The 20,634-nt window shown below is 33.3% G+C and overlaps 1 protein-coding gene across 4 annotated transcripts; it reads left to right on the forward strand.

Moving 5' to 3' along the window:
- The first annotated feature begins 12,179 nt into the window (after positions 1-12,179).
- Positions 12,180-17,801, forward strand: LOC145092700 (uncharacterized). Of its 4 annotated transcripts, none has more exons than XM_079030672.1 (7): positions 12,180-12,480; positions 12,726-14,671; positions 14,921-15,010; positions 15,693-15,758; positions 15,890-15,955; positions 16,504-16,959; positions 17,050-17,801. In XM_079030672.1, the coding sequence occupies exons 2-7, from the start codon at positions 14,387-14,389 to the stop codon at positions 17,059-17,061; spliced, it is 975 nt and encodes a 324-aa protein (XP_078886798.1). In that variant the 5' UTR covers positions 12,180-12,480; positions 12,726-14,386; the 3' UTR covers positions 17,062-17,801. The 4 variants fall into 4 exon arrangements, with proteins under 4 accessions (XP_078886798.1, XP_078886801.1, XP_078886799.1 ...); XM_079030675.1 differs by having other exon boundaries at positions 16,504-16,926; XM_079030673.1 differs by having other exon boundaries at positions 12,180-12,433.
- Positions 17,802-20,634: the final 2,833 nt, after the last annotated feature.

Below are 20,634 nucleotides of genomic sequence, written 5' to 3' on the forward strand. Positions count from 1 at the left end.
TTCAGATATAGGGTCAATTACATGTGCTATAATATTTATCCTTTCTAAATTTTCTAAATGCCTAGGGCATTAAGAGGGGAAAAGGTCTAGAATTGGATATGACTAAAATGGTTAAGCAATTGTCGAGGACAATCTGAAGTTTACTAAATATTGGTTGCTCATGGACAGTTGGAAGTATGGTGTAGATTTTTGGAAAGGACCGTATTGACATATTTTGAAAGGAGGCAACTCTTATTCAGAAGTGATAGTTATAATGGGAATATGGAAATGTTTCATAGGTGGAAGTTATCCATTAAATTTGTATAAAATTAGTAAACTTAATGCAAGAAGGATGTTCAAAGCACTGTACTTTGAATTTGAGAATTCATTTCCATGGAATTGATCTCCATTGGAATACTCTCTAATGTCTGTTGACAAGTCTCTGTGACTTTGTGCATAGTCATTACAAGAGGATCAATGCATATAAGTTTAGAATCTAACAAATTTTGGTAAATGGTAGGAATTTAAAATTCTTACATTTACGATAAGGATTTAGGATTGTGAAATGAGAATCATTGGAATTATCCATTAAATTTGTATAAAATTAGAAAACTTAATGTAAGAAGGATGTTCAAAGCAATGCACTTTGAATTTGAGACTTCGTTTCCATGGAATTGATCTCCATTGGAATACTCTGTAATGTTTGTTGACAAGTCTCTGTGACTTTGTGCATAGTCTTTACAAGAGGATCAATGCATATAAGTTTTGAATCTAACAGATTTTGGTAAATGGTAGGAATTTAAAATTCTTACATTTACGACCAGGATTTAGGATTGTGAAATGAGAATCATTGGAATTATGTTCAATTGATCTATTCCACAAAGTAAGGATCATAGACAAACATAGTGTGCATACTTGGTGTATGGCGTAACTATTGTTTAGACAGACATAGTGTGCATGCTTGGAGCATGGCACGACTATTGTTACAGATTCAAGTATAAAGTTGATTATTCGAAACATTATACAATGAATAATGAGTATTCAATATGGTGGTTAGATAAAAGGTGTTTTATTTACTCTCAAAGGTGCTTGGGGCCATATATGATTAGTATTATTCTTATGTTTCACTTTGCATGTTTTGACTTCCCGAATAACTAAGTTATTCAAATTCTCTATAATCAGTCATATATTGGAAGTAGATATGAATCAAGACTGTCATGAAGTTGTCTTGTAGTTGTCTCAAGTGTTGGACATAGCAAGAGTTGCTACAACATTCATGAGTGCTCCTGGAATGAGATTCGAGTATTGGATTAAACCCACGCTCATTTGAATCACTTCATGGATTTTATCACGAGTGATCATGAGACGATAATATATTATATTCTTCAAACCTAGAGATATGACTTGTTGACTATGAGTTGGTTATATATTGATTGCACGAAAACGCATCAGTAACTTGATGTATAAAATGTTCCTTTGTGTATTATTTAACAAGTAGTAGGACAAGCATATGAGTCGAAGTTTATCCATTCCTTTTACCTTGGAGGGATAAAAGCGATATCTATGGGCACCTTGATGATTTAGTGATGACACCACTAAGTGTGTGGCCAAGGTTGGACTGATTTGATTTGTTCAATTAGTCAGTCGTCATAAATCGGAAATCGGGAAACAACAAATGGACAGATAGATTGATTATAACCCATGTCTCAGTCCATATGATATCTAGAATAGATGAATATATGATCCCTTATCTAATGGACAAGTCATTTGACTAGGTCAGAGTTCGACAGTTTAGACTTATCCAAGTGGGAGACTGTTGGATTAGATGTCCAAGCCCATAACTATTATTGGTATGTATTTGACCCTAAAGTAGCATGGTCCATTTGGGTTGCACTTCACCGGAACAATTTATGTGGATATTCTTTTGAGAATAGTATGTTTATGATTTATATTAATATATTAAAAGTTCAAATATATTAATATGAAATCATATTATTTAATTAGTATTGATCAAGAATTAATTTAGAATTAATTTTGTGTTAAAAAAGGAACTAATTAAATATGGACTCTTATATATAGGATGGGCCAAGTTCATTTAGGTTGGGCTAAGCTTGCATGGATAGTCCATGAAGTTTTTAACACATGGATCCTATGGAAATGAAAGGTCATGGGTATTAGGGTTTACATGGATGTAACCCTAAACCTCCATACTATATAAAGAGGTCTTTGGCACATGACATGGCACTAGTGTGTGAGGATATAAGAGTGGGCCGATTTCTAGTGTGGTTACTATTCTCTCAAGCTTTCCAAGGTTTTTTTGGTGATTTGTGATTCCACTTGAGGCATCCACATTATTGGTGCTAGGCTCTTGAAGCTCCAAGGAATCAACCACAAGTAAAAGGTATGTCATTCTACTAGATTATTGTGTTGTATATACTTCATATTATGCTAGTTAGGATGAAACCTTGGAATATTGAATATTTGCATGTATAATAGAGAAAACATAGATCCAAGGTTTATAGGTTTGTATGTACACCATAAGAGTGTTAAAATGCTCAAAATCCATCAGAAGCATCTTGGATCTGGAAGTTTTGCACCATTCTCCATCATTTAAAGGTATAAAGTTCATACCTTGATGGTTGGTTTGCTAGATCTTGTTTATGGGTGTTTTGTGATACTTTTTGGTCCAAAATGTCTCATCTTGAGCATGGTATGTTCTAGACTTTTTGATGGATTAAAGAGCTTGAGTTAAGCTCTTGTTGGATTTGTAAAGTCATAAAGTTGGAAACTTTATGACTCTAGAGTGTATTGAGACTTGGATCTGTAATATGAACTTAAGTGCTTAATCCATTAAGCACTTAATGAAGTTTGAAGTTTGCGAGGATGCGCACCGCATACTAGGTCAAGAACCCCGACGGTGGTTAAACTACGAGGACTCATGTACACCATGTGTGCCTCCAGAGTACGCCCCACGTACTCGTACTGGGGCAGCCCTAATGAGTTGACTCGGCTGACTTAGTGGGTTTGACCAAGTTTGACCTTGAGGGTATTTTGGGATTTTGAAGGAACTGGTCAAGTTGTGGGATTAGGTGTCTATTAGAGAGCTGAGATTCGGAATTAGAACCTTATCAGCTTCTGTTCAGTTTGCGAGGTGAGTTTTCCTCACTATATGTAACAACCCGTTATTTCAGGTCAATGTAATGACTAAAAGTTGAGTCTTGTAACCTCTTTGTAAAGTAATAAGAATATCATCAAAAATGAAATGTTCAAAAAGCTCTGTTTGGGTACACTATGTGGTAGATATCGTGATAAGGTTTTCAAAAATATAAAGAACGCTAAAATCCGAGTTATAACGAATGAGTTATGACCAATCAAAGATTCGTAACGCTACCGGTAAAGCGCTGTTAAGCATAAAATGAGAAATCTCAATAAAATACTTTTTAGCCTTAGGCATCTAAATGAAATTTGTAAATATCTTTAAAGCGCGAGCATACATAAAAGAACGGCCCAATCTGACTTTGTATGAGGAAGTTATGATTTTTCGAAGTTTCTGACCTAGCAGTAGACAACTAAAAACTTGAAATAGAGATCGAGCGGTCTTTAGCTGACACAACCTAAATGAAAGTTGAAGACCCCGACAATAGGAGTACAACAATCAAAAGTCTGGCGAAAATGAACATCAGATGAAGGAGTTATGGAATTTAAACGGACTTTTCCAGGTCCGGCCTGTTAAAAATAATATAATAAAAATAAAATCAAAATTAGCCGACGAAGTCTAAACGAGATTTGTAGAGACTTTTCACACCTACGCGTGCATATAAAGAACGTTGAAATCAGAGCTCGTACGCAAAAGTTACGGATTTTACAAGTTCGGGACACAAAATCCGCGGCTGACTCAGCCTCACGACATGAGGGGACCATGCTCACGATGTGAGCTCGTGATTGATGGGTTCCAGAGTGTCAGCCACGTCAAATCGTCGAAGAGGATCATGCTGACTAAGCCTCACGACGTGAGAATCCAAAACTCACGACGTGAGACTCCAAATCAGCCCCTATAAATAGAAGCTTAAGGGTGTCGGGTTTGGTGCTCATTTCTTTCCTTCTAAGTGCTGTTATTCTGCGTGATTACCTCGATAAGCCTTCCCAAAGCCCTGTTTTTTCTTACTCGAGTCCCGAAAGAAGTTCTACACTCCCGAGATCCCCGAGAATCCCGAGATTTCAACTCTCTCTAGTCGAAGTTCTGCTCGATTCTTCTCTCGACTACTTCAAAACAACCACTTGAATCAAGTGAGTTCATACCCATATAACCATAATTTAAATATGTTTTTAACTGCTTTTATACACTTTTAAGGGGGAGAATACAAGTAAACACACGGCTAAAATCCTGAGTGTAAACATGAAATCTCTTGTTATGCTTTGCATGCATTAGACTTATACAAATGCATAGTATCCAGGGGAGCCATCCTTGTTAAACCATTTTATGCATTCAAAGAACTTATGATTTATGCTTTGTCAAACATTGTTAAAAAGGATAAACATTGTAAACAAAACTATCACTTTAATACAGACTTAGTTAAAAATCCGTGAGACAATTACATCTTCAATGCTACCTTTTTGCGAAAAGGTACTACCTAAAGTCTTGTCTATTATAACCAGAGTCTCCCGTTTAGAGAGCATGTCAAATGTGTATAGATTTATACGGGAAGTCTTGATCCCGCGCCCTGACTGCTAGCTACAGTCCTTTGGGTGACAGTTTGTCATAAACGTTCCGATGCCTGAAGACCGTCGCCACAGACATATTATGTTTAGTATGGTTATAAAACTCACCGGATATACAATTACTATGATATTATGCTTTTATGAAAGGGTAGCTATTAAAACTATCCTTCATCTAACAAGTGCGATCTTCTTATAGCTTTATTATATAAAACTATGCCTCAACCTTTAAGCATGTCAGTTGCTTGCGATTTTCGGTCTTGGACATTAGAGATTTCCTTTTTCTTTAGGAAAATAAGGAATTTTCCTATATCTAAAACAATCAACTAATAGGAAAATAAGGGATTTTCCTGGTACAACTATTTACAAATCACAACGCGAATGTTCATATGCATTTCATACTTTTATAAGAAAATAAGGGATTTTCTTGGAAAACGCACGAACTTTGGAATGGCATACCTTTTCTCAAAACCGCTTATGAACTCACCAACTTAAATGTCGACACTTTTTTTTTTAAATAACTTGTATTCTCAGGGAACCGATAAGCAGGTTTGGAAACCAACTTTTGGGGATTAACGCTCCGACGTTAATTACTTCTTTTGAAAGATGTTTATGTTTATCTTTTGAACATGTAAAAAATACAATTATGTAAACATTTTGAAATCTTTATATATATATATATATATATATATATATATATATATATATATATATATATATATATATATATGGTGGTGTGTACTTTCCTTACTATAAACTGTTATGATACTGAATATCACGTCCTCCGCCCCCGAATGTTTCCGCCGTTCTGGTTTGGGGGTGTGACACTGTACTTGCGGGTCGAAGGCACCAATGCCGACCCTTTGGATTCAATATCCTGTTATCCATGTTATTATACTGTAGTGATCTGTTAGATCTTATCCTGAAATATAGGATGTTGCTATGCTTAGTGATCTGTAGATTTGTCCGTTCGTCTGTTGGCTAACTGTATGTTTATCTGTTATATATATATATATATATATATATATATATATATATATATATATATATATATATATGTGCAAATATTTGGTTTATGGTTGAGGCTTTACTGCTTTGTGCGTAAGCCAATTGACCGGGGGCATTCTAACCGATGCTTGAGTGGGCCCAAGGGTATTCTATCCTGATGATGATTGGACCCATAGTGTATTGGCATTCCAACCTGATGGTTGAAGGGCCTGGGTTATTCTAACCCGATGGTTGATTGGACCCATAGTATGTTGGCATTTTAACCCGATGGTTGATTGGACCCATAGTATGTTGTTAACTGTATTTGTTATCTGTTTATGTGTTGATACTTTGGGTGATCTCACTAAGCTTTGGGCTTACAATTTTGGGTTATATTTCAGGTACTTCAAATGATCTCGGGAAGGCGAAGGCGTGATCGTACACATCCTCGTGTTTTGACTTATTATTTTTGGAAACTCTAATATTAAACATGTTTTGAAAACTATGTTGTAAACAATTTATTATTTTAGGTTGGTAGTAAAAGTTTAAATTTTTCATGATTTTTTATGGATGTTACAAAAACTTCAGAAAATAATAGTTATAAATAATACTAGTGGATTAAAGTAATATAATTCCTCAAGTTGATTTAGTAAGTTGCCTTGTTTGGTGAAGAATGGATACATGATCGAATCCTCCTTGCTTTGTTTTTTAAAAATAAAAAGCTTAGTATTTGATATATATATATATATATATATATATATATATATATATATATATATATATATATATATAGGTGTCAAGGATTTAAATCAGATAAAGCCTTTGGCTCAGGTGGTATGTAGTTGGCTTTGAAGAAAGGAAGACGCAGGTTCGAGGCTCCCTCCATGTGTTCCTAAAAAAATCTGATTTTTTATATATGTTGGGTTTTGAGCATTCTAACACTCCTAAGTGTACATGCAACCCTAAATACCTTGGATCTATGTTTTCTCTATTATACATGCAAATATGAATATTCCAAGGTATTATCCTATCTAGCATACAATCCTTGATACTTAGGTAATATAACAAGTTAGAATACATACCTTTTAATGAAGCTTGAAGTCTTGAACTTTAAGAGCTTAACCCCAATAGTGTGGAAGCCTCAAGTGGAATCAAAAATCACCAAAACTCCTTGGAAAACCTTTAGATAATATGGATACTTGGCTCATACTTATGAAATCGGTTATTGCCCTCTTTAGTGTATCCGCACTAGCCACTAGCCTAATTTCATGAACCATAAGACCCTTTATATAGTGTGGAGGATTAGGGTTAAACCCTAATACCCAAGACCTTTCATTTCCTAGGATCCATGGGTTAAAGCTCCATGGACTATCCATGAAGACTTAGCCCAACCTAAATGAACTTGGTCCACTATATATATATATATATATATATATATATATATATATATATATATATATAAGAGTCCATATTTAATTAGTTCGTTTTGATCACTTAATTAATTATAAATTAATTCTTGATCAATACTAATTAAATAATATGATTATATATTGATATATTAGAACTTATAATATATTAATATCAATCATAAGCATGCTATTCTCAAAGGATTATCTATATAAATTGTGTCGGTGAAATGCAACCTAAATGGACCATGCCGGGTCGGGTCAAGTACATACCAAATATAGTTATGGACTTAGACATTAATCCAACAATATATTAGGAAAAAAGGAAGGTTGAATACCACATCAGTAGGTGAGCTGCTCCCCTGCTGCAGGTGACCTGCTAAATAGGTTAAAATGTATTAAAGTGTCAGAATTAGTTGGTTTCTTGGGTTTTACAATTTCCTCCCTGCGTTTCAAAAAAAAAAAAAATCTGATTTCTTATATTAGGAAGAAAGGAAGGATGAGTGTCACTGTAACGCCTGGTTTCTGGTATGTGTTTAACCTTCAAATCATTGAATTCTTTTTTGAACTCAACGATTTGGAAGCCACAACTCATCGTGTTGGAATCTGTTTGGCCACGTGATTTAAGGAACCAACTCGACGAGTTAGTGGTAAGGGAAGAAACCCTAATTTTAGGGTTTTGCACCATATTTAAACACCTTAAGCCCCAGGTGTTGGCCTCATTTCCAGCCTCCTTTGTCCCTAACCCTAATCCTTAAACTCTAGAGCATTTTTTGAGTGTTGTGAGTCCATTGTGAGTGTATTTTGGTGTATTTGAAGCTCTTTTGAAGGAAGAGGAGTTTGGTGCAAGGTGGTAATTCAAGAGAGAGCTTTCATATCTCGATTCCTTACTCCATTTCCAACATTTCCTGGTATAAATTCCTAACCTTTCTTATTATATGCGTAGATATCCTTGTAAGGACTAGTTTACACGATTTAGCCAAGTTTGAGTGGTTGATGGGGTGTTGGACATCCCAAAGGAGTTATCCTTTCAGATCCATGACATTAATGAGCTTTTTTGGCATAAAGGTGCCAATTTTATGGACTTAAGGGCTCCATGCATCCATTAGGCCCTTCTTATGACCTCTTTTGAGCTTTTGAGCTTCTTCTAGCCTTGCATGTGAGTAAAGTTGGAAACTTTACGTGACCTTTCAGCCTTTAAGGTCTAGATCTATATCCATGAGATTTGTCTTGATGATTGGTGATTTATGAATAAGCCTTTAACCTCTTATGATTAGGGTTTGGGTTTTAGACCCATTAGGATGGTTCTTAAGGGTAAAGTTGGAAACTTTACCCTTCTAGATGTAATTTCAGTTGAGATCTAAATGGGAGAGCTTTAGTTTCGAGAATAGTGACTTATTGGATTAAGGGGTCTTGCTGACTGAAGAACTCGGCGAGTTCATAGGTGAACTCGACGAGTTGGGTGGGTTTTTCCCGACTTTGCTGAAGAAAGGGAAACTCAATGAGTTCATGGGTGCACTCAACGATTGGATCGACTTTTCACGATTCAGTTTTTTGATGGGAAACTCGGCGAGTTGAAGGGAAACTTGGCGAGTTGAGTTAACTCGGAACATTGACTTTGACTTTGACCAAGGTTGATTTTTAAGGGGTTTCGTTTTATTTAGGAGTTGAGTAGAGTTGATTTCCGAAGCCAGGGACTTATTCAGCTATCATCCGACATTTGAGGTGAGTTTCCTTACCGGTTTTAGCGGGTCTAAGGCACCAAGGTCGACCCATGTTTGATCATGTTGATTATACTTGTTGTCTGTGTGATACTTGTATGTGCTTGTATATGTATATTCATTGGGCGGGGCCTGTTATATGAGTGTGGGCGGGGCGCTTATCTCATTGCGATCCGAGTGTGGGCGGGGCCCGTATCTCACTGGGCACGACCCGTTATCCGAGTGTGGGCAGGACCCGTATCTCATTATTGCATGAAATGTATGGTATGTGGTATTGTGTGGAAACTCACTAAACTGTGTGCTTACGGTTTTTAGTTTATGTTTCAGGTACTTCAAGTTCCAAGGGGAAGAGCTCGGGATGACTGTATCACACACACCATTGGGATTCTGCACATGATGTTTTACTTTGATTTTATGACAATTGATATATTGGTTTTATCTGAGATGATTGGATGATATTAGAATTACTATTTTATCTATTATTAAAAACAAAATTTTTAGGACCATATTTTGGGATGTAACAGCCACATCCGTAGGTGATCTGCTCACCTGCTAAATAGGTTAAAAAGTATTAAGTGTAAGAATTAACTGGTTTCTTGGGTTATCTATAGATAACCTGCTAAATAGGTTAAAATGTGTTAAAGTGTCAGAATTAGTCGGTTTCTTGATTTTTTCTATTAAAATAAGGATTAAATTGAAACTTTTCCCAAAAGTTTGAGATTTTTCTGGAGATTTTCCTTGATAAAAACATACCTTCTAGCTACGACTAATGTGTCAGTTTGTAAGTTCGATATCAACCATTAATTACCAATATAATGGTTCAATACAATTTACAAATGATGTTGCAATTAATAGATACTTGTATTATATTTAAACTGTATTTTGATATGTTTATTAACATTTTAACCATATTCTTACATTAATGTTACATCATATCATACATACTTATAAAGCTAGCATTTTTCCTTGAACCTCATGCATTTGAAACCCCCATAAAAATTTGCAAACACCTCATGCATTTGAAACCTCTTATTTTAATGAATACCACTCAAAAGTCTCTTAATAATGATTAAAAATTCAAAGGTTTTATAACTTATATAATATCTTTAATAAACACTTAATGGATACTCTACTATAAAAAGGTTAATCTTTTTTAGTAGACACATAAATACAAATCACATACAAAATTCACAAAGAAAACTAGTTTAAAGTTTTTTGTGTTGGTTTGAGGGCTTAGAACAATTTGTCGAGCCATGTTATTATGTTGAAGTTTTTAATTTGTAAGTTTTTTATATACTAATTCCTTTTTGTATTTTCTTGATTCAAGTATTCTTTTAAGAATATCATTGTATGTTATGGTTAAAATTTTAATATAAATTAGATTAGATTCATGTTATCGATCATATGTTATGGAAGGTGATATATATATATATATATATATATATATATATATATATATATATATATATATATATATATATATAATATTTAATTAACTATTGCATACATGTTTGTATGTTCATGTTGCTTCAAAACAATAGTTAATTAAAAATCATGGATATGTCATATTATCCATATTATTTATGTAAGTCTTTTTTAAAATGCAAATTTTCTATCTTATCACTTTATATTTTAGTATATGTTTCACATTTTAATTATAATAATAAGTGTTTTTTAAAATTTTCTTTCGTTTCTTAATAATAACAAGTGGTTTTAAAATTAATAAGCAATAATTATAAATAATAAAATCAAATTACATGGATATATCATATTATCCATGCAAGTCTCTTTTGAAATGCAAATTGTCTATCTTATCACTTTATTATTTAGTGTATGTTTCACATTTTAATAATAATATTAAGTGTTTCTTAAAAGTCTTTTTTAACTTATTATTAATAATAAGTGGTTTAAAATTAATGAATAACAATTTTAAATGATAATAACATCAAATTATATATTACATTTAGCTATAAATAAATTGTATTTTAAATGAACATCATTAATGAAATTAGAAAATGATCGTATAAGTAAAAATATAATTAATCAATAATAGTAATTGTTAAAAATAATAGAGATTATATATATATATATATATATATATATATATATATATATATATATATATATATATTAGTGTAAAAATATTATCTCAAAGTTAATGTCAATAACATAACCATTTTAAATATATATTTTTCAATATTCTAACAATATATTTTTAATTTTCGCTGCGCAAGGCGCGGGAATTCGTCTAGTATTTATATATATAAATACATATTTTACATTCATATTTCGTATTTATTGAAAATATGGTTATAATATAAATAATATATCTTTATACGTAACATATGTTATTGTTTACATCTAAAGACTAACTGTAGGTATACAAAAAAAATGTGTTTTTTAAATGTAAAAAAGAAGTATTTATAATTTTATTGGTTAATATTAAATGAAATTGGAAAAAATCATATTTGATTTGCAAAAAAATAAATAAAGTGTAAATAGATATGAAAACTTAATGTCAAAATTAATGTCTTTTGTATCATTTTTTTTCTTCAATTTTGACACTTTATCATGCAAAGTCAACGCCACAACCAAACAATGTTATGTCATTATGCCACGTCACCTAAGACTAACATGTCATTGGATAATTAGATTGACTAGTCAAGTGATTAATATTGTCTGAAATTAAAAAACTTAACGATTAAATTTATTTTTTGTGAAAAGATATTAACTTTTGTACAGTTTATCCAAAAAATAAGTAAAAGCGAGATTATTTTTTCACGATTTCATGAAATATCAAAACAAAACGTGACTTTGACATACTGTAAATTGTAAGATTTTCATTTACTAATTGTTAATTTAATGGGACAAAATTAAAAGGGCTGTTTGACGTTTTGCTAGTACACAATATAGATGGCTCAGGAGTCAAGAGTGGTTTTTCAGCAACAGATGGATTTAATTAAGGAATTTTTTTGGGGGTTTGCTACTAAAATACAGGATAAATTACACAGATGGTCCCTGTGGTTTACGGTAATATACGTGCTTGGTACCTAACATTTTTTTTAAACTCGGACCGTTCCTACTTTATATTTTTATTGCACGTTTGGTCCTTATCAGATATAAAAAGATTACTTTGCCCTCATCTTATATAATTCTATATTAATGATTTTTTTTTTTGAACCGGCAAATATAATCTACTCCTAAACTAATACCACCTAATTCCACCTATGTCCACAACGGGACTTGAACCCTCGACCTCAAAGAAGGAGGGCACCACCTGATACTGCTGGGCTAGAAGCCCTTTGGTAATGATTGTTTTATTAATATATAAATTAAATATTAAAAAGGTTAAAAAGAATCCTAAACCTAATCTAACCCCACTTCCCAAATCCCTCATTCACGTTTTCTCCTACCTCCCGTCTTCTTCATCCATCGCCTCTAACCCCCTCTACCATCGACACCAACAATTATTGCCCCCTGCCACCAGCTTCCGATGATGGTTGTCTTTCCATCGTGTTCTTCTTTCAAAGCCCATCGACTGAACCACAAAAATCTCAGAGGCATATTGACGAAGTTCACCAAAGAAGGAGGAGATGAAACAGACGCTCGAACCAGACAAGGCAGGTTCGATTTCCATCGTGTTGTTCCATTGTATTCTTCCAACAACGCAGGTCCAATTTCAATTTCTGTTCGATTTCATTATTAATTTTAAGTTTTGAGTTTGATTTCAGTTTCAGTTTGATTTCGAGCTTCAAATTGCCATCGATTTTGATTTCAGTTTTCATGTTTGATTTCGGTTTTAGGTTGTAATTCATATTTGATTTTGAGTTTAGAGTTTGATTTCAGTTTCAGTTCAATTTCAAGCTTCAAATTGCCATCGATTTTGATTTCAATTTTCATGTTCTTTTGGTTTTAGGGTTGCTTTCAAGATCAATTTAAGGTTCAAGTTCTAATTTTGGTGATTATTGGAATCTGATTTGTTGCCGGAGAAGACCAGAATCTCTATCGATTTCATAAGAAAGCACTTATTTGACTTCTGATAACGTGGCTCGGAACCACTAAGGACCTTTTTGAGATCTCTTCTCGATTGATTTTTGTTTTCTTTTTAATTCATGGAATGTGTTTGGGTTTGATGGAGGTTTGCTGGAGAAAGCATTAATTTGATTTTGGTTTGGTATCTGTTGTTGGTTTGCCGAGAAGACGGTATTATGGTTTTTTTGCCGGAGAAGATGAATTTGTAGGTGGTTTACACTGAAGAAGGAGAGGGATGGGTGTGGAGTGATAATTTAAGACCCATCATATTTTAATATTTAATTAATATCATTTCCACATTTAATTGTTATTTTTTAATTAACTGATAATTTAAAAAATGTAAAAGAAATCAATAAGGGTAAATCAGTCTTTTTAGAATGAACAAGGACTAAGCATGCAACAAAAATTTAAAATAGCGATGATCCAAGTTAATGAAAATTGTTAGGGACCAAACATGCATATTACCCTAAACCACAGGAACCATCCGTATAATTTATCCTGAAATATAGATTAGAATCCACTGCCAAGTAGGTTCATGCACCTCTTGCATGTTGTATACGGATCAACCAATGATCACGGTTATGTGCGTCGGTGAATGGGTGCTACAAAACTTATCTTCTTCAATTTTATTTCTAGGAATGAATCCAAATAAAAGAAAAGTAAATTGCACGAATAGTCCCTATGATTTGGGGTAATTTATACGTTTGGTCCTTAACTTATTTTTTTAACTCGGAAGGTCCATATTATTTGTTTTTGTTGTACGATTGGTCCTTGTCTTACCTAAAAAGATTATTTTCCCTTCATTTTTTAATTTATTTAAATAACACACCCTCAACCTCACTTCCACATCACCTTATCTTACGTTACATACACCAGTTTAATTAAATAAATTAAAAAATCAAGAGCAAAATAGTCTTTTTATGTAAGACAGGAATAAAGCGTGCAATAAAACAAACTGTAGGGACCTTCCGAGTTAAAAAAATAAGTTATGGACCAAACATACAAATTGGCCCAAACCATAGGGACCATTCGTGTAATTTACTCATAAAAGAAAAAAAATGATGAGAAACGGCAATAGAAGACAAAATCAATCACAGAGGGATTGGGCCGGCTAGAGACAGTGAGGCACCACGATCTAAATTTTGAATTCGTTGGTTACTCACATACAATGGATTTAGAGACTCCGAGATATATATTTCAATGTTGATAATCCAAGAAAGACAAAACATGCATAGATATATCATATATCTTCTCATATGTATATTTCCATATTAGTTTTACCTTCCTCTGATCAACGGATCAAAAATTATCACAAAAAATACAGAAACAAAACAAAAGCTAGCTCTTCAAAAAGATCATGCACACACATGAAAAAAGATTGTATTTTATTAAAGTTCCACAAGTATCCAGGTTTTCAAAAAATTCTGACACAAGTTTGAGATGTAGCAACTTGTATCAAAACACTCCCATGCCACTACCAGTATAAAGACATGGAAGCATTACTTAGTCACATCAGACGCATAATTAATACATTATTCATTGTTCATGCAGACTGGTGATAATAATAATAAACAGGCCCTCGCAAGAACATCAGACGAGATTACTGCAGGAAGTTTATGGCGTAGTGAGGCACTTCATGAGTCTCTAGAAAGTACTAGCCATGAAGTCCGCAACTATTTTGACGTGGTCAAAGTGTTATCAGAAATAGAGCTTCCTTCTCCATCACCTGTGGAAGCAACATCATGTACTTTAATTACCAGAGAAGATTATTTCAACCGCTTCCATCAGGGCCAGTCTAGTGGCACAAAGAACAAGGCTGATGATATTGAAGTAAGACTACATACATATATAATAATGTGGTCAATCATTTAAGTTCCTCTCAGATATCGTCTATGTTTCTATATCAAGTATGCCTGCGAATGTGAAACACAAATAGTAGAGGAACGAGAAATATTCGAGAATACTGCAAGTCTAAAGTGCAGAGTGGTATAGCTAATTAATTAAAAATGCTCATGGTCTTGTTGAAGGTCGATCTACCTACTTCATGTTACAACTATTGCTCGTTTCTTTCGGTTATAGGGAAACATAAGGGAAACAGAACTAAAGAGTAAGCAACGTGAACAATCTGGAAGTCGAAGGGACGCTACCAAAACAAACATTACGGAGAAGGTGAGATACTATAAAAGAATCCACTACAACTAATTTCTCACTCAAAGAACCTTATTATTGTTGTTCCGACGGATTAGTTGTGTCATGTGATGGGTTTTTTTTTTTTTTTTATTTTTTTGTTACTTTAAGATGATTAAATGTCAAAAAATCTTACAGGGGTTTTTCTAAAGTGTAAGGTTGAAAGTTACAGGGGATGTCCCTCATCTACAAGACAAAAAAATGGATAAATATTAAAGAGAGGTATGATTAGCAAACATGTTCATTATCTTGTTGGACTTTAAAAATCTTATTATTTACCATTTTGTCTAGTAGATGCGGCTCAACTAGCTCACTTGATTTTACGTCAAGTGCTTTTATCCATGTAGGCCACAGAGATTTTCGACCATATCTATTACTACTAATTAATGTTAGTCGATAAGATAATGAAATAAAATGTTTCTTCTAAACAATATTGTTATAAAAAAAAACTAATAACAAATGGTTTTGCAGTTAAAACCAGGGACTGGATTGTATATATTTTCCCATCTAGCAAAAATTAATTCCTAGTTTTTTCTTTTTAAATCATTTACCACTTACAAAATCCCCGTGATGCAACAATAACAACGGTGCTTTGAAGGGGTGATCGTATACGTACGTATAAGATTATAAGATGATGACAGTTTTTTTTGTCACTTGTGTGCAGAGGCGCAGGAATAAAATAAGTGAAAGAATAAGAACACTCCAGACACTTGTTCCCAACTGCAACAAGGTGATGACAAAATGACATTGGTAACAAGCAACAGTCAGATTTTACTTTGTTTCTTCTGTTTTTGGATCGGGTGTTTTTGTTTTCCTTCTTTTCCCTTTTCTATTTAGGAACTAAACTTACAACATCTACAGAGACACAAAGCAAGTATTCTAGGTGATGCCATTGAGTATATCAAATTTCTGCAAATGCAACTCCAGGTATTTCCTTTTATCATAGTAACACTTGAGTTAATGAATATAAAGTAATCTTATGAAGACAATACAAGTAATTTATAAATTATAAAACGTATCTTAATTATTAAAACATCTAACTTATAATAAAAATTATTATTACTACAATACAGCAACTAATTTATAAATTCTAATACATATCTTCATTATTAAAGCATACACTTTAAAAAAAATACAAATGTACATTTAATATAATAATTATTGTTTATTTTATAACTACTTATCTTTGTAACCATCATCAAAATAGCGTAATAATAATAGTTCTATAATGTATAACTATTAATCTAAATGAACTAATAAAATTAATTAATATATTTAAAATACATAATTTAGAATTGAAGTCACTGTGGTTTTCCACCTTTTCCTTTTAATTGCACATATAATGTTTATTAGAACTAGGTTTGCGATGCATAAGAAAATGCTATGGTTTAAATATCAATAACTTAATTACTATTATTTTCCTTGAGCTGATGTTTATATTTTTCTATATCTATAATTTGAGCTTTATATAATAGATGGTGCAATCTATGGGAATTGGTCATATGTCACAAGGTCTTTACATGACAATGGCAAGACAACCAAGTTTTCACGTACCAAATCTTGTTGATCCCAACTTTACAATTAACTCATCAATTGGTATGCAACATGGAATGCCACAATTTGGATCTTATTTTCCGGTAAACTACCCTATATTTCCAACTTCCTTCACTGGATTCCGACCATTAATGTTGCCACCAAATGAAGTGCACACACGATCATTCCCATGGGGCCAACCAAGACCTGTTCTATATCCTCAACAGCTACAGTTTCCATCACAGACATCTCAGTCTATGTATTCTACTACACCTTCAGGCACAATTATTCCAACAATCTCCTCCCAACAAGGTGGATCCTCTATCTCTGGTCAACCTTTATATCATGTGCCAGTGACAAATCAAGTGAGCATCAGCTGCGTACTATTATATAATACAGTAATAAACTCAGTTAAATGATTGTATTATCTACAATTGATATTACTCTTTTTAGATCCTATATTAACCGCTGTATACGCCACTTAACAGGGGACAGAGTAGGAGTAACACGGAGTGGAAGCAAGTTAGTTGTGTCGGTATGCAAACAAAATAAAAGCTTTAGTTGTGTCGGTATGCAAACAAAACTGTGAATAGCCAGCCTCCATGATCATGTTTTTGCTGTCACAAAACCTCATATATATGATATGTGCATGATCAGTTTTTAAGAAAAAGAAAAGAGGATATGTGATGATTGGAGAATGTTTTGAATTTCTTGTGGTGTCAACATGACAACATGCCTAGCTCTTGAAGTTCATACTGTTTTTGAATGGTACGTTTTTTTCCCATTGAAATGGGATAGCCTTCCAATTTTATGCCCTCCAGCAAGACAAACCACTATTGCTAGTCTCATAAAAAAAGATAAATAGAAAAACGACACATATGTGGTGTAAAAATGTGACACACCAGTTGACTGGTAAAACCCGGAAGACATGGGTATCGGACTAAAGCCCACTAGAATCAAGCCCAGATACAAGCCCAGTGGATTCGGGTCAGAAACAGCAGAAATGGGTGAGTTTGGTTCAGCTTGATCCCCTCACGCGTGATCACATGCATGGTGTTGGTTTCCCCAAATTTCACTTATTTCACAGCTATGTATTTATTCTTTATTTTGTTTATTTGATTTGGTTAGGTAGTAACTTTATTAATTCCAAAAACCTAGGAGAACGTGTTGGTGATTTTTGCGTTATCAACATATTTTGATGTAATTATTATTAATAATGAGATAGACCAATATCCATTTACTAACCGAGCTAGGAGGTGTGGGGTGTACACTCGGAGTAATAAATGTGAACTCGAGACTACGGGGTTCCAAGGAGCAGCACCCCGAAACCCAAACGGATTTCTATGTCAAATATGAAACCTGCCATGCATTTTCCCGTCAAAACCTTTAGTGTTATCATGATGATATCACGAGTTGGTTATGTCTTAATAACCAACGATTTTTGGCACCAAAAGGAGGCAACTTCCGTTTAACTACTTTTCCCTTTAGTATAAGAACTTTTCTTTGGTTTTAGAAAAAAGGTTGGACCATACATACACTAAAATCATATATTGATTTGTTCTATCTCCAAAGAACACAAAAACAACAAGGTATATTCTGTGTTTTTGATTTAGAAGTGGCTTGACTTCGAAATTGAAATTCTTTGGATTATCCCAAATCTGACTTCATGATACCATAGGCTATAGGGTCGAAGTCACAGATTTTGAAAAATGATTGCAATCACGATCCATGAAATATCCAAATATATTGATAGACCCCAATATTCTAACATTAAAAGTCTATGATTTTTTGTGAAAGAATATCAATGACAGAATCTGTTAAAGACATGACTTCCAAATTCGGGAAGTTGGATAAGTTTGAAGGCACTGATTTTTTTCGTTGGCAGAAGAAGATGCATTTCGTTCTTACTACCCTGAAAGTTGTTGATGTTTTGAGCACTTCTGCACCATAACCAATGGAGGATAAAACCCTTGAACAAACCAGAAGAAGATGCAAATGGGAAAACGATGATTACATTTGTCGTGGGCACATTCTAAATGTTATGTCTGACTCTCTTTTTGATATCTATCAAAATCAAGAATCTGCAAAAGATCTATGGGATGCCCTTAAATCCAAATACAAGGCAGAGGATGCCTCAAGTAAGAAATTTCTTATAAGTAATTTTAATAATTACAAGATGGTAGATTCAAGGCCTGTCATGGAACAGTACAATGAACTCATGAGGATATTGGGACAATTTGAGCAACACAAAGTGTAAATGGATGAATCCATTTTTGTCTCAAGTGTTATTGATAGTTTGCCCCCATCCTGGAAAGACTTTAAACACACATTGAAACACCAAAAAGAAGAGTTGTCTCTAGTACAACTTGGCAGTCACTTGAGAATTGATGAAGGTCTTTGGGCTCAAGAAAGTGGCAAAGGAAAAGAAAAGGAAGTTTCTGGATCTTTAGTGAACATGGTGGAAGATGACAAACATCAGAAAAATAACAAAGGAAAAAAGAAGAAGACATATGACCATCATAAGGGTTCAAACAAGAAAGAAAAACTTGTGTGTTGGAATTGCAACAAAATCGGTCGCGTGAAGCAACATTGTCATTTGAAGAAGAACAAAAATGGTGCAAGTACTTCTGGACAAGGATCTAATGATCAAGGTCCAAAACCATAAGGTCAGAATTTTATTTATGAAATCATTACTACTACTGTTATATATATATATATATATATATATATATATATATATATATATATATATATATATATATATATATATATATCATTGTAATACTAAATCCTGAATCATTCAATGTTCAGGATGATGATCATGCATGGCAGATAGACTCGGGGGCGATGAGTCATGTGTTTAAAGATCGCTCTTGGTTCAAGGATTATGAAGAAGTTAATGATGGATTAGTGATGTACATGGGAGACCATAATAAAGCACCTGTTGTGGTTCGTGGATCTGTGTTTTTATGTTTTAGTTTTGGAAAAACTCTAGTTCTTAGAAATGTTGTTCATGTTTCTAAGATTAGAAAGAACTTAGTTTCTGTTGCTGTAATTAATAGATGTGGATATAAACAAGTCTACGAATCTGATAAGTGTGTATTATCTAAGTGCGGTACATTCGATGGGTTTGGATATTATTGTAATGAAATGTTTAGGTTAAATGTAAGTAACAATAAAGTTGCAAATTCTATATACATGGCTTGTTCTAGTATTGATGATTCTTCTTTATGGCATGCTCATTTAGGACATGTACATTATAAAAGAATGCTTGAAATGTATAAAAATGGATTATTACCATCTTTTGATGTTAACATAGTAAAATGTAAAACTTGTATGTAAACTAAAATAACTAGACAACCTTTTTATAATGTTAAAAGGAATTCTGTTATGCTTGAATTAATTCATAGTGATCTATGTGATTGGTATTCAACTCCATCTTTAGGAAATAAGAAATACACAGTTTTTTACACCCCCAAACCAGAGAAAAACAGCGGAAAAGTCCGGGGGCTTGCGTGACTTCATTTTGTAATATCATCACAGTGAATATAATTGAAACAAAGCATGCATCATCATCACATGAGAAATAATACAAAAATACAGAGTTTACATCATTCTAATTGTTTACATGAGTTAACTCCCAAAATATCAATGTTTATAATAGCAACAAAATGCAACAAATTTCCACATGACCTTGATACCCAACTGCTTAACGATTTCCTGAGAATACAAGTTATTTTGAAAACGGTCAACATATATAATGTTGGTGAGTTCATAAGTGTATTTGTATGAAAAATTTATATCGCTTTGTGAACACCAGAAAATCCGATATTTTCTGTAAAAGTAGTAAATGGTTTGAACACTTTGTATCAATCATGTAGTAAAGCATGTGTGTTTTGAAAATGTATTAGGAAAGTATTCCAGAAATTCCCATGTTTTCTCCGTAAGTAAAAGGTGATGTATAGCATAAGTTTTTCCCAGAATATCCGATACTTTCTACTTGTAAAAGTGTTATAGTATTAAAACCTAAAAATCGTAAGTTGGTGTTTGTATAGAATTGTAATTGTTGAATC

The sequence above is a fragment of the Lactuca serriola genome, chromosome 3 (assembly GCF_051521515.1).
Source record: "Lactuca serriola cultivar US96UC23 chromosome 3, Lser_US96UC23_V15, whole genome shotgun sequence".
Taxonomy (NCBI): domain Eukaryota; kingdom Viridiplantae; phylum Streptophyta; class Magnoliopsida; order Asterales; family Asteraceae; genus Lactuca; species Lactuca serriola.

Excerpts from the sequence above, each read along its gene's own strand:
- LOC145092700 (XM_079030672.1), top strand. The coding sequence starts at position 14,387 with ATGCAGACTGGTGATAATAATAATAAACAGGCCCTCGCAAGAACATCA. Across the intron at positions 14,672-14,920 it reads ACAAGGCTGATGATATTGAA|GGAAACATAAGGGAAACAGA; the intron begins GTAAGACTACAT and ends TTTCGGTTATAG. Across the intron at positions 15,011-15,692 it reads AAACAAACATTACGGAGAAG|AGGCGCAGGAATAAAATAAG; the intron begins GTGAGATACTAT and ends ACTTGTGTGCAG.